General features: G+C 44.6%; 1 protein-coding gene across 1 annotated transcript in view; it reads right to left on the bottom strand.

Annotated features, from left to right (window-relative positions):
• The window catches only part of MAP2K3 (mitogen-activated protein kinase kinase 3), a 93,143-nt gene extending 90,071 nt beyond the window's left edge, over positions 1–3,072 (bottom strand). The window contains exon 1 of the mRNA XM_061599569.1: positions 2,828–3,072. Within this exon, the coding sequence (XP_061455553.1) occupies positions 2,828–2,843 (16 nt within the window). The 5' untranslated portion in view covers positions 2,844–3,072. The remainder of the gene's footprint in view (positions 1–2,827) is intronic.
• Between the last annotated feature and the right edge of the window lie 12,596 nt (positions 3,073–15,668).

Here is a 15,668-nt window from a genome sequence, read left to right as displayed (position 1 = left end):
GCTAGAATGGTTTGATTCAGTATAAGGCAGCTTCCTGTTTTGTTCCTATGTCCAAGTGTGGTAGCACCACAGAGTGGTGAGGAGGCCTTGCTCTAGCCTTCACCAACCTGGTGCCTGCCAGTTGCTTTGGACTACAACTCCCATCAGCCACAGCCCCACCTTGCCCCTTTGGTTTGCCATCACCATCTGCTCTTCCCAACTGATTGAAAGCTTCCTCTTTGCCCATGCCCACCGATGTTGCTGCTTCCTCTTTGCCCATGCCTACCAATCTTGCTGCCGATTTTGCTGCTTCCTCTTTGCCCATGCCCACTGATCTTGCTGCCGCCAGCCATAACACCCGCCAGCCACTTAGCAGCTGACCACCTACAGGAGGCTAGGAAGCCAGGCCATCAGTCCATCTAGCTCAGTATTGTCTACACTGACTGGCAGTGGCTCTCCAGAGTTGCAAGCAGGAAACAGTCCCAGCCCCTACCTGGAGACGGCAGGGATTGACCCTGGGACCTTCTGCATGCAGGGTGGATGCTCTCTGCCAGAGGTACAGCTCTTCCTTGCGCTCATGCCTCCCTAAATACAGCAAGCTGTGAGATCAGCAGGAGCTGTGGGATATAATGCAGCCAGATCTCATGCAACTGGCCAGTTATTTGAAAGCTGAGGGTTACAGCAATGTGAGCAAGCATCCCAAAACAAAGCATGACACAAGCTGCCCATCTCATCAAGGTTGGCTTACCACTCAAAGCCACTGCATGACACAGAATGCAGCTCCCCAGCCTGTCACAACAGCAGATATATAAAGCTACTCCATGGTGTGCCCCTCCCCCAGAAAAAGCTGACACAAGAGAGTCACAGAATTGTAGAGTTGGAAGGGACCTATAATGCCATCAAGTCCAGCCCCCTGCTCAATGCAGGAATCCAAATTACAGCATCCCCAACAGGTAGCTGTCCAGCTGCCTCTTGAATGCCTCCAGTGTTGGAGAGTCCACCACCTCCCTAGGTAGCTGGTTCCATTGTTGTATGCTCTAACCATTAGGAAGTTTTTCCTGATGTTCATGTGAAATCTGGCTTCCTCTAACTTGAGCCCATTATTCCATATCCTGCATTCTGGGATGATATCTGTACCATCCTCTTAGGAGCTCAACATGGTTCTCCACCCACCCGCTTTATCTTCACAACAACCCTGTGAGGGAGGTTAGGCTGACATCAACAAACTTGCTGGGTGAGCCAGCTGCTAAAAGGGGATATGAACCTAATACAACACTCTAACACTCTAATCCTTCTCTAAAGGTTCAGGAGAGCTGCTAAGAATGTTTTTATTTCCCAAGCATTTCATGCGAGTTCTGCCTCCCTGCTTTTTTTTATGCTGAATTGTTTTTTAAACCCTGCTATTGGGTTTAAGACACAAACTTGGTTTTTAGTAATTTGAATTTGAATTATCTTATTGTGTTTTTAATGTATTTTTTCTGTAAGCTGTTTAAGTCTATTTTGGAAAGAAAGGTAGGCTATAAACTTCTTAATAAATAAATATAATACACACCATTTTGTATGAGATCAATTCTTCAAATTCTACTTTACCACAATGAAACACCCTCACAGGCTAGTAATGACCCTATGTATGTGTGTGCATGTGTTTGGTGGCAGGGAGAAAGAGGGCTATCCCCTCCATCTTTATGCCACGTTTTACAGCTCTTTAACTAGATGATGGACTTGTTTATATTCTTTATCCAAAAGGGGAGTGGCACCGAGACATCTTTTGGAACAACTCACCAGAAAGAAATATAGGGTTGTAGAGTATACCCCCTGAAATTAATGAACCTAACTTTGTCATGAGCCAGTGTGGTTAGAGTGATGGGCAGGGGCCTGAGAGACCAGGGTTCAAATCCCTGCTCAGCCATGAAACTCACTGGGTGACCTCAGCCAGTCACTGTCCCTCAGCACAACCCACCTCACAGGGTTGTTGTGACAGTAAAAGCAGGAGGGAGAGGACCACATTTGGATGCAAACTATTAATTTAGTAAATAAACTTCAGTGGGTCTGCTCTGAGCAGAAGTAGCAGCCTAGGAGGACACCAAGCTGGTTTACAATCCGCTAGAGATGGGCAAGAGGTCAGAGCTTAGCCATTTGTCCTGGGATAGCAGAGAGGCACAATAACTGATAAACTAGGTCTATTAACTTCAGTGGGCCTACTCTGAGTAGACTAGCATGAAATACCAGCCACACTATAATTTACAGGGACAGGGGAGGGAGGAAGATTAAATCATTTCTGTCTTCTACTTTCACACCAGAACATCTTACAACAAACACTTAAAAAAAAAACCAGCCATCCTAAAATACAACACACACAATTGTTTGCAGCCATAGCTGCAATTACAGAGGATGTACAGGATTACAGAGGTCATGGGACTGAGAGAAAAAAGAGACACCCAAAGAGGAAGCGGGACTGGAGAGCAGGGCTCCCCTTCCCGACGGTCAAACTCCTGCGAACCATCCTCCAGATGATGATGATAAAAAACAGCACGGGTAAACTGCCTTTTTCCCAACACAATCCCAAAGGCAGCGTACTAACATAACAACAACTGAAAATAGAATACATTCAAGAAAGTTCAGTTCAAACAAGGGTCACCAACACATTTACAGCTCATTTTAAAAAGGGTCCACACGAAACATGGACAGGCTGCAACTCGGAATCGTAACAGACGGCAGCAAAACCACCATTCGGCCTGACCCCCAGGCTTCCAGGTGCCCTACAGGAGGGCAAGTTATGAAGATCCAGCTTGCAGAGGATTACTCCTGCTCCCAGATCGCTCTCGTCCTGCTCCCAGACACCTCTTACCTTTTGGAAGAGACATGGCGAGCTGTGGCGGCCGGTTGTTGGGTTGGTTAGTTCCTTCCTCCCTCGCGGGTTCTTCTGCCTGCTTAGATCCGGCTAAACGCCCAGGTAAGGCAGTGGGAGACGTCGAGGCACGGAGCACACCGGCGGCACCCAGGACATGTCCGAACACCCTCCGCGCCAGCCTCAGGAATCAAGCGCAACAGCCTCTGCCCGAGCAAGCCGCCGAACTTGCCTCGGCCACGGCCCCGCCCAGGCCGGGACGCTCTCCACTCAGTCATTGGCTGACTCCTCTAAAGGGGCGGGGTCAGTATGGAGCCACGCCCCTTCTCGGCCCGCCTCTACTTCTTTCTCAGGTAGCCTGTAAGGAAATTCCAGCCGCCCGCCCCGCTGCGGTTAAACGTCGGTCCCGGCGCTTAGTTGCTGACGCAACAAAAGAACGAGCTCACCCTCGGGTGGCACAGGAGTCTTCATAGGTCTCACCTGCGAATTAGGTTTTGGGACGCGCTGTGTTGCATTGGAGTGCTCTGTTCAAGTGACGTTTGGCCGGAGATTACCAGGAACGTAGGAAGCTGATCATCATCAGTACCAGTGGTGGTATTATTCGTATTAGTTATTATTAAATTTATTACCACACTTCTTCCTGAGTTCCCAGGGCGGGTTACAACCGTTTAAAATAAACAAAAAATTATCCATTTATACCGAGTCAGACCAAAGGCCCACCTAGCTCAGTATTATCCACACCAGTGGTTCCCAAACCTTTCCCGCCACGGACCACTTTAACATTGCTGATGGTCTTGGTGGACCGCCGAAGGATTTTTCTGCCTATTGAAGCAATTGTAATGTGCTGCACTAGGTGTTTGATGACCTTTAATTGCATTTTTAATTGTTTCTTTTATTTCTTATAGCTGGTATATTGCAGTGGGGGAGGAGAGCCCGGCTGGGAGTCCAGAGTCGATGAGTTCAAATCTCCGCTTGTGTCTCCTGGGTGTAAAGGGCCAGCTAAAGATCACCCCCACAATGAGTGGCTTACATTGTGTTTTATTGTATTTTTGTTTGCATTCCATAGAATCAAAACTGAAAAGCAATATAAGAAAGAAAAGAAGCAGTAAAAATAGTTGAAAATCAATGTGAATATTTAATGTGGGCACATTACGGGCAACCTGAAAGAAGTTCACAGACCACTGGTGGCCCATGAACCACCATTTGGGAACCCACAACTCTGACTGGTGTTAAGTAATGCACAATAGTTGCCCTCTCTCCAGATGTCAGCCCTGACAAATAGCGATTGCATGGATACTATCTCTCCACACACTGCATGCAATGACTTTTTGTACTGGGGTGGGGGATTCAATTCTTCCTCCCATATAACACATCCGTTGCTGTTGTGAGCCACCCATGCAATGTGTGGTTATGCCCAAGTTACTGCCTGGGGCATATCATCAGTGCACATATCATCAGTGCACACCCTTTCTAGGCTTGTGCCTCTATTTGTCCCAAAATCTGTTTGTCACAAAAGAATAACACCAGTCAAATTTATCTTCCCTTTGGTTGGAAATGGTGTGTGAGACCTTGGAATACATTATGGTTTGACGATCCCCAAAGTCTCTCAACATATCATTGCAATAGAATAAATGGACACAAATCTGACATCAGAAATTGGAACATTCAAAAACCAGTAGGAGAATGTTTCAGCCTTCCAGGACACTGTAATTTAGCTTACAATGGAACAAGGGAGACTGCAAAGTGAAACAGCGTAATCGCAATACATCAAGAGCTTGCAGTCATTTTGGGCTGAATCTGGACAAAGGATTTTTATTACACCATATGTGCTAATTAGTTTATCAATGTCAGACCATCTGTGTTATCTACAACTGTTTTGTTGATAACGGTTTTATTTATGGCCATAGTTAATTATTTAATTATCACTGCCTGTACTTTTCTGCATTTCATTTTTCACTCTTTCCAATCCCCCTCCCCAAGCCATGTGTATATATACACCTGTAACTCAGGATAACACATCATGCATCTGACAAAGTGGACTGTAAATTCATGAAATGACTTATGGCATAACAAATGTGTTGGTCTTTAAGATGACACAAGATACTTCGTTGTTTTCCCTGCAACAGACTAACATGGCCACCTTTCTGACAATCTTAAGCATGCTTGCTTCCAGCACAGTGGCTTCAGTGGCACTTACAGTCTTGTTGTGCATGCCTGACATATTCATAGGTTATTGCATTAAGGGAAAACATGTTCACCTATTACCTCCAAATGTATCATTTGATGCATCATCATGGGACAACATCACCATAAAGCAAACTGTTGCAGCACTGAGCAACATGACATCCACGTGTATCACATCCCATCAGGTTGCAGCCGAATGATCCTACATTAGAATAGCCCATTAAGAGTTGCACCCAAATGTTCTTACAGTGCATCACACCACATGGAGGTGTTGCATCATAGTTGTTGCTGGGTCTGTAGGCAACTCCCCATGTGGTAAATCAGTGAGCTGCAGGTTGTAGCCTTCCCAATGAAGAATCACTCAAGCTGGGCCATTGGATTTCTTGGACAGGATGGACTATAAAAGTGGCTTCCTGATTGAGCAGTTGATGCATTCCTAACCATCAAGGCCACTTGAGCCTGAAGTAATAATGTTGGATTCAGGAGTATCCTCAAGCCATGGACCTCCTCTATGCATCTTACAAGTCCACAGTGTGACAAGAATCTCCACAGTAGCATCAGCCATGTCAGATGGAAAAATCCACAGAGCATCCAGGAATCCATCAGATTCTGCAGATCTCCCAGGGCAGATCATCTCATAGAATCATAGAACAGTAGAGTTGGAAGGCTCATATAAGGCCATCAAATTGAACTCCCTGCTCAATGCAGGAATCCAACTTAAAGCATACCCGACAGGTGGCTGTCCAGCTGCCTCTTGAATGCCTCCAGTGTTGGAGAGCCCACCACCTCCCTAGGTCCCATTGTCATACTGCTCTAACCATTAGGAGGTTTTTTCTGATGTTCAGCCGAAATCTGGCTTCCTGCAAGTTGAGCCCATTATTCTGTGTCTTGCACTCTGGGATGATTGAGAAGAGATCCTGGCCCTCCTCTGTGTGACCAGCCTTTCAAGTACTTGAAAAATGCTATCATATCTCTCTTCAGTTCTCTCTTCTAAATAGGTTCTTCATCCCTGCAGCATGAAGAAGCCGTGTCCATCCCAAACCTCACCAGGGAATGATCCATTCATGACAACGGATTCAGGTGGACTTTACTTCCCTTATCAGGCTGGTACCTATTGGGCATAGCCAGAGCAGGGATATCAGGAGCCCTGGCTTACCTAACCACCCACCCACCCATTGCACCCTAGGAAGGCATAGGAGCCCTTAATTTCAGTTTGCCAAGCGTTTGAGGGCAGAAGACTCCTGTCTGCACTGGGGGAGAACCTCCCCTGGAATACTGAAGCAGCTTTGAGAACAGTGGAGGCTGCCCTATTTGGGCAAAGGGGGCACTGCTCCACCAACTGCAGTCACACACACCCCCACCTGGCCCAAGCTGTTAGCTGCCTTCTCTTTGGTCTCAGAGTTGCCCTTTGTAGAACTCAGCAAGGAGGAAGATGGGGACAAAACTAGGACTAGTTGGCTCTGCCTGTTTGTTCCAGCTCCACCTGTCATTAGCTCTGGTGCCACCTACTGTCAGGCTCCTTGCCTTCTGCCCTACCAGTCCCAAAGGGCACCAGCCACCACTGCCTGAGAAGCAAAGGTCTGCTCAAGGATGTGGAGCTAGAAGAAAGTGAGGCCTGCACCAGGGGAAGTGAAGAAACCGTTCTGTAATAAAGCTGGATCTACAACTGAACACATTTGAGTAGGCGCCTTTATTCTGATCTCCTCAGGTGGGCCTCACAAAGGTATGGAGCAGGGCCCCTGTGATGTGCCCCTTCCCTGGGGGTACAGGGCAACAAGGACGATTCAAATGCAAACTGGCCCATGCATCTGTGTGTGTCTTTATCTCTGGATGGACAGAGTTGGTGTACAGGAAAAGAAAGCGTGGAGGGAAGGAAACATGAAAGGAGGGGATGGAAAGGGTTTGGGTGGCATGCGTGGGTAGCAGAGTTATTCATTTCGGTAGGAAAGAAAGGAGTGGCAAGGAAGCTCTTGGGCTGCTAATTTGTCATGTCATGGATTACTTGAGTACAGCAAGCCACCACCATCGGGGAGGAAAAATTCAGAAAGATTGCACGTCACCCCCAGGGCCAAGCCAGGCGGGATGTTTAACACATCTTTGCATGAAACATGCCATTTTATTTTGTTTTTAAAAACACTTCCACTGGGGAAGAGCCGATGTGTATCTGGACTGCAGCCGATGCGGAGAGGAGAGTTTAACCTTTTCCCACCCTACTGTGTTCCTGAGGAAAGTCCCTTTCTCTGAAGCTGGGGCATCTGCGTTAGGAGGAAATCCCCCACTGATGCACACTCAGAGTTCCACCACAGCTTCCTGCACTGAAAGGCGGAGTATAATCCAGGGGTAGCCAACCTCGTGCTCGCCAGATGTTGATAATTAGAGTTAGTTGTTAATCACCTTCCACATATATGTCTGAAGGCAATGGTTTTCATTTATTTAACAACATTTATAGGCCACTTGATTGTTGCACAATATCTAAGCACTTGACCAAAATAAAACATTAGAATGATCAATAGAAGATGATTAAACAATATATAATATACACAATGTAATAGTACACAATCTACAAAATATAATTCAAAAAAGCTTTTAAAAACGAGTTAAGGCAACACAGGAAAGGACAGCAAATGAATTGGAAAAAACAATAAATGAAAGGAGACACATAGCAGTGACCTGTCTATCCAGGTGGGAGAGATATTGTGGACAATAACTCTCATCATCCCATCTAACACCTCGGCTGAGAGATTTGCACTGGTTGCGGATTTGTTACCGGGCCACATTCAGGGTGTTACTTTTGGTATATAAAACCCTTAACTGCTTGGGACTAGTTTACTTACAGGATCGCCCTACTCCCTATGTGTCCACTTGACCACTTCAATCTGCAGAACTGTTACAGGTGCCGCATAATCCTTGTTCTGCGCTCGTAAGAACTCGATCTTTTAGCATGGCAGCGCCTACACTTTGGAACTCCCCGCTGATTGACCTCAGGCAGCAACAACTCAGCAAAAGACAGCTAGCCACAAACACCATCATAGTCCATCAAATGCTTGGGGAAAGAGGTACATGTTTGCCTGGCGCCAAAAAGATGTTAGTGATAGTGCCAGGTGGACCTCACTGGGGAGAGCATTCCACAAACAGGGAGCCACAACTGAAAAAGCCCCTCTGCCTCGTCATCACCCACTGAGCCTTCCTCACAGGGGGGAACCAAGCAGGGCCAGGCCAAGCAGTGGCAGGAAAGCAGAGGAAGGGGAAACACGTGAGGAATATTAGGAACATTCCAGCGAACGCACATGGACGCCTTGGCATGAGCCAGGGAAAGGAGGGGTCAGCGTTCTGCAACCTTCTAGGTTGTCGTTTGGTCCTAACTTGCTCTGAGGTCCTCCCCACATGCCTCATAAGTTCTAGTTACTGGCTCACCTCAGATTGCACCCACAGCCCATCCCTGAGAAGACCTCTAGTCACTTTGCTGCTCTCTGTTGAATACAGAATGTTGGACTAGACTGACATTGATTGCTCCAATGAGGCAATTCTGATTCTAAATTTGTTATGTTACTTGAGAATGGGAAATCATTTTCAGTCCAAGGGCCACATTCCCTTTCAGGTAACCTGTTGGGGGCCACATGCCAATGGCCAGTGGGGCCAGCAGCAAAAGCAGGCACAGCAAAGAATGTAAATTTTGCCTTTGTACAGTAGACTAGATTCTTCACATGTCGTCCTCTATCTCCCATCTAGGCAAGCAAGAAGCATTCTGAGGGTTCAAGGACCCTTTCCAGCCAAGCAAAAACACTCAAGGAGAGTTCAAAGCAAGGCTGGTGTGGGGGGTTGCCTGGGGAGAGTCCCAAGGGTCAGACAGAGAGGCCTGGAGGGCCTGCATTTTGTCCCCAGTGCACAAGGTCCCCTATTCCTGTGTTAGGCAAATCATCTTCATAGTAAGATGGGAATTCTCATGGCCTACCTTGGAGGGTTGTTGTTGCAAGTCTTAAGAAATATAAGGGCTATAAGGCACTCCCTTTTTCATTAAAACACTAAGCAGATTCTAATCTAGATGAGTGATGTCAAAGATCTGTATGAAAATATTTCTTCACAGTGTTGTTTTTGGTTGTGTTCATTCTGCCACCTAGTGCTGAATGCTTAGTCACAGAAATTTGGCACCAAACTTGATTAGATTAGTGCTCTGATTAAACATTCTCCTGTGTCGTCCTCCTGCGCCGCAACAACCATTCTCCATCAATTAATGGGAAAAGAAATTGGATTCAAACTTTATCAAAGGGGAGAAAAAAATTAAGTGAAATGCTCATGGGTGGGGTGCAGGTGTTTTGCTTTGACACACTTATCTTACATTTGAGGTAGCTGAGGGGTGTTTGTGGTTGTCCTTTCACTTTATTTGTTGTTATTAATTAGACTCATTACTCACTTGTTACACAGAGGTCACCAAGTGACTTGGAACATATTTAAAAACATAAACATAAATACATTATAATATTAACACATTCATACAAAAATGCATGCATTTCATAAAAATATACAAAGCCACCCCACCAAAACAGTCACAGGCAGCTTTGGCAGCACCCTGACAGCAAAAACATCATCACCCCAGGCTGCGTACACACCATACCTTCAAAGCACATTTCTCCCCCCACAAAGAATGCTGGGAACTGTAGTTTGTTAGGGGTGGTGGGAATTGTAGCCCTGTTAGAAGTAAACTACAGTTCTCAGGATGTGGGGGATGTGTTTTGGATATGCTTTAAAGCTATGGTGTGTATGCAGCCCTAGTCCATCAAATTGTGGGTGGGTGGAAGGTAAATTTTTCCCTGGTGTAAAAAATATGTCAGTGAAGGTGCCAGGTGGACCTTACTGAGTAGAGCATTCCACAGACGGAGTCACGACTGAATAGGCCCTCTCCCTGGTCATCTACAACTCAGCTCACCAGTGGCCGCACTCTGCAGCCTCCCCAGATGCTGGCACTTCAGACAAAATCAAAAGGAAGATGCATGCAGTTAACACCTCCCCTGAGGCTGTTTCAGATCAGGAAGTGCGGGCAGCCAGGGAGGTTCTAAAGTGCTGGAGAAATGTTTACTGGAAAGATAAGCACACACACGCTACTTCATCACAGTGAAGTAAGCTCAAGACTCTGCAATGACAGCACTTCTAAAGAAATCCTAAAGTAATTTTCAAGTGCCCTGAGAATGAGGCAGAAAAATGAAAGCTTTTTTCATGAAGGAAGAAGACTGTCAAGAGGACAGATTTTTTCTGGGTTGGTACTAGGTTAGATTAAAGACAGTGTGGCTTTTACACAGGAGTGGGGAAGCTTTGACCCTCCAGCTATTGCTGAACTGCAACTCCCATCAGCTCCAACAAGCATGGCTAATGGACAGGGGAGATGGGAGTTGTAGTTCATCAACATCTGGTGGGCCACTAGTTCCCCACCCCCACCCCGCTTTAACAGATACTCCATGAAAAAAGCCATACTTTTATCTGATGTCTCACAAAGAGATTTGGACATTCTAATTTCTAAGCTTCTAGTTTAAAATTATCCCCATCAAGGATGTTTCTGACTAAATGTTTTCAAATAACGCGGTAGAGCCAGGTGCGGAAACTCAATGGGTGATGTCGATAGGCATTGCAGATGCTTAGCACATCCAAATATCAGCATAAAGTACCATAGAAGAACCAGCCAAAACCTGAACAGAGATTACAGTTTTAAGGCTGTTTTACATATTGCAAAACATCTGTTTCAAGAACGCGGGTGTAATTTAGAATCAAAGGGTAGTACTCAATGCTAGTCCTACTCAGAATAGTGCCACTGAAGTTAATAGACATGACAATAACTTAGGTTCATTCATTTCAATGGGTCTGCTCTGAGCAGGATTTAGTTGACTACAGCCCTAAGGCTGCAGTTCAAAGCAGAAGAATGTGGGTGTCATTTGATGGTTTAGTCACTAGGTGGCACTAGAGTAGAGTCAGGCATTTCAGGAGACAGAGGGAGGGCGCTTCCAGATGAGGCATTAAGTCAGATGTGGGGAACCTTTGGCCCTCCAAATGTTGCTGAACTAAAACTTCCATCATCGCTGGTCCTTGGCCATGCTTGCTGGGGCTGGTGAGAGTTGTAGTTCAGCAACATCAGGGCCAAAGACTCTCCACTAGGATTGCTAGGTCAGAAGCATCCCAAATCCTGAGATTTCAGGGGTGGGCCCTAGTGATGTCATGGGGTGGGCCCTAGTGGTGTCATTAAGCATGATAGATTAAGTATCAACCACAGTTGCTTGCAGCATACCACTCAAACAAAAAAGATCTCTGATTGGAAATTAAGATAGATATCTTAGCTAAATGAGGGTGTTTCCAGGTCCAGCTAAAGTGATGGGATCATTCTTCCTCACCTGCTTAGAGAACCCGGGTGAGGAACATTTAATCTAGTCTACTTGCTTCTGGCAAGAAGGGTTTAAGGGCCCTCAGGCCAGCCCAGTCACCAGAAGGCCATTGATGGGAGCACTGAGGACTAAAAATGAATGCCCCTGAAGGCTGCAATTCTAAGCACACTTATTAAGGGCCTAAGCCCCATAGAACTCAACAGGACTTACTTAGTAGCTATTGTAAAGATTGTGCTGTTGGTAAGGCTTGACTAGGGATCCTCTGCAACAATATCCATATCAAAGCAAGACTGGCAACCCCCTGCCTGGAGTGCCCTGCCTGCCTTTTAAAGTGGCTGCTCCAAGCTTCTTTACAGACTTGACTCTTCACTGCAGAGAGAGGTTTGAGAAATGAGTAAGAGTTAAGAAGATTCTCTACTCTTTCCTGCCTACTCTGTGGGCTGCTATAAACTCATTTTGACAGCCAACCTAATTCCAGTAAGTAATAACTGACAGAGAGAAAACACGCATGATATGGTTAACCTTCACTGGCAGTAAATTGGGAACAGCAGCAATTGAAGTCATACTTCCCAGTATGTGAATTCTCTTTTACCGCTATTGGGCAAGAAACAAACCATTATTCAAATAACAAGGTGGATCATCGGTGGGCTTAAGGGGTTTGAGCTGACCACATGGAATCACTGTTGTTGCTTCTATGGATGTAAGAGAGTAAGGTCAGAGGTAAATTAAATGCAAATAGAAAAGACAAAAGACAGTGATGCTTTTCTAAATGCAATACCATACCAACCATAACAAGATTCCTATGAGTATGACAGAAAACTAAGCAACCCACAACCAGTCAGAGTTCCTAACCAAAATTTTAAAAATCCGGGCAGCCAGTCAGCCAAGGTCACAGGAATCACCATGCAACACAACCTGACCCGAGGGCTGCAATTAGTGCAGAATGCTTTGGCACCATTGCTGACATGAGTGAGACCCTATCAGCACATAATACCTCACATAATGCTCTGAAATCTGCACTGGTTGCTGATTTGCTACTAGGCCAAGTTCAAGGTGTGCTTGTTCTGCTCTTGTAAGAAATCAATCCTTTACTGTGGCAGTACCTACTCTTTGGAACTCCCTGCCTATTTGCATTAGGCAGGGGCTTCATTGTACTCATTTTGGCACCTGCTAAAATCATTTTTATTTAGACAAGCCTCCACTCATGGAGAAGCTATTATGTTTTTTATCTCTTTTTAACTCATAGTTGGTTTTATTATTTTGAATGTTTTTAAATACCTGTCTTCAACTTTTTTTGCCAATAATTTTATTGTTTTAATTCCTTCTATAAACCACTTTGAGGTTTTTTTTACAATAAAGCAGTATATAAACACTGTAAATAAAATACTTAAATAAATTTCAAAGTCACTGTGGCCCTTGAGTCTCTTTCCTCTTTTAGGCAAAAGGGAATCTGGCTTATACTGAGTCAGGCCACTTGATACCATCTAGCTCATTGATCACATGGACTAGCATTGGCTCTCCAGGATTCCAGGCAATAGTCTCTTCCAGAGATTGAATGTTGGACCTTTGCATGCAAAACATGTGCCACTGAGCTACAGCCCTGTTTTAAAAACTATCTTTTAAAATTGTTCTTTTCAATTCACTAATGAATCCACAGTATACTAGGGCAGATCCACACCATGCATTTAAAGCACATTCAACATACATTTGAAGCAGATGAATCCCACCACAGAATCATGGGAACTTTAGTTTGTTAAGGGTGATGGGAACTATAACTGTGAGGGGAAAACTTCACTCCCCAGGATTCTTTGAGGAAGTCATGCGCTTTAAATGCAAGTTGGATGTGCTTTAAATATATTATGTGGATCTGCATTACTTCATAAACTTTGCCTGCATATAAATCATTTTAATTAAATGTTAAAATGGAAATAAGCTACAAAGTTTACTGGGTGACCATGGGCTACGCACAATCTCTCAGCCTAATCTGCCCCTCAGGGTGAAAACAACAGAGGGGGACTGTGACCATGCCAACATAGAAGGGCACACTTAAAATGTAGAGGAAATAATAATTTACAACCATAGTGTGAAATCAGATCCATATCAAGACGTAGTATGAAGAAATATTTATATAAGCATGAATATCAAAGATTATTATATACACAACCCGTAAAGATACTTATAGTGCAATACTATGCATGTTTACTTGGAAGCAAGTCCCAATGTATTCAATGGGGCTTACTCAGACAGGGAAGCATGCTCAGGACTGCAATTCAGTGATAAGGAACTTCACTCACCCAATCCAAAATTCAGAATCATGCCACTCTGAGCTGTTTTGCCACTGTTTTATACTTGTTTGATGGTTACTGGATTTTAAATGGCTTTGTTGTGAGCTGCCTTGGTTTACAACCCTACCTCATAGGGTTGTTGGAAATATTCCGTATACACACACACACCAGAGATGTAAAAATACATACATCCCATATAATAGTTTATTGTCAAAACCAGTTGGCTATTGTAGAATATTTTTTTAAGTATTAGTTTTCTGCCAAATAAAAGCAGTGACACCTAAGTAAGCCCTGCCTAACTACTTTTTTTAAAAAAAGGATCGGAGGAGGAGAGAAAGATTTACAGCACAATTCTATGTTCACTCAAAAGTCCCACTGATTTTCAGCACAATCCTAACCATGTCTACTCAAAAGTAAGTTCTACTGAATTCAACGGGGTTCACTCCCAGGTATGTGGAATCAGCACTGCAGCGTTACTCCCAGAAAAGCTTGATATTGGGAAGGTGTTCAAAAAAGGTTATGAATAACACAAATAAACTGCCCTTTTCAACAGTCCAGTAAAATTTAAACTTGTTTGACTCCTTAATTAGAAAAGTATAACACTTCAGCATGTACACTTTTTAAAACTTCTGTTCAAAATTTAATTGAAAGATAACATGTATAATGTGCTATTTTTTGCAAGTAATTAAAAAAACCTCCATGCACACTTTTATAATAATTATAACTAAAATTGTTTACTGTGTATGCCAAGATCCTGCTGTGATCTTCTGTTGTAGTGCAATCCTATGCATGTTTACTCAGAAGCAAGTCCCAATCCTGTAGAAAGTACTCTTTATGTTGCTGAAAGCTATAAATTTACTGAATTATTGATGTGAGACAAGCAGGAAAGGAAACTGTTCTCAGAACTTGAAATAGGGTTTAGCTATTGCCTGGGGGTCAACAAATCTTGTCAATCACAACCCTGCTTCACTTATTGCCTAAAAACCTGAAAGGGCAGGGATTAGAGCAGCCGGTACTAACAGAATTTGCCGGAGGGGCAGCTGACATTTTGGTTTATATTTTTTGAACCAGACCACCTAGAAACTTACTTTTTTAAAATGAAAGCTAAGAGTCTGGAGATTAAGGTGACTCACCCAGAGAGGGCCCCCCAAAACCAGTCTCCAGGTGCAAATCGGAGCACTGGCAACCCTACTCTCTACACTTGAGTTAAGTGGAACTGTCATGCTTTCATAGAATCATAGAATAGTAGAGTTGGAAGGGGCCTACAAGGTCATTGAGTCCAACCCCCTGCTTAGTGCAGGAATCCAAATCAAAGCATTCCCAACAGATGGCTGTCCAGCTGCCTCTTGAATGCCTCCAGTGTTGGAGAGCCCACTACCTCTCTAGGTAATTGGTTCCATTGTTGTATGGCTTTAGCAGTTAGGAAGTTTTTCCTGATGTTCAGTTGAAATCTGGCTTCCTGCAACTTGAGCCCATTATTCCGTGTCCTGCACTCTGGGACGACTGAGAAGAGATCCCGGCCCTCCTCTATGTGACAACCTTTCATGGACTTGAAGAGTGCTATAATATCTCCCCTCAGTCTTCTCTTCTCCAGGCTATACATGCCCAGTTGTTTCAGTCTCTCCTCATAGGGCTTTGTTTCCAGTCCTCTGGTCATCTTCGTTGCGCTCCTCTGAACCCTTTCCAGTTTGTCTGCATCCTTCTTGAAGTGCGGAGACCAGAACAGGATGCAGTATTCAAGATGAGGCCTAACCAGTGCTGAATAGCCTTGTTTGCCTTGTTTTTCTAGAGGGCTCCACCTGACATTGTCATCCATTTGTAAAGCATCTTTGCTTTTCCAGTTTTACATGCAGTTCATTTTGAAATGCATTTAGTGGCAGCAATTCACAAGGTTCTCTAACCTTCACCAACCTGGTGCCCTCCAGATGCTTTTGAATACAACTCCCATCAGCCCCAGCCCTTGGGGCTCTCAACAGGCCACCCTTTCTCCTCAGGCACACACCCTTT

This window comes from Rhineura floridana, chromosome 17 (genome assembly GCF_030035675.1).
Source record: "Rhineura floridana isolate rRhiFlo1 chromosome 17, rRhiFlo1.hap2, whole genome shotgun sequence".
In the NCBI taxonomy this organism is placed as follows: domain Eukaryota; kingdom Metazoa; phylum Chordata; class Lepidosauria; order Squamata; family Rhineuridae; genus Rhineura; species Rhineura floridana.
This window is presented reverse-complemented; position numbering and strand designations above follow the sequence as displayed.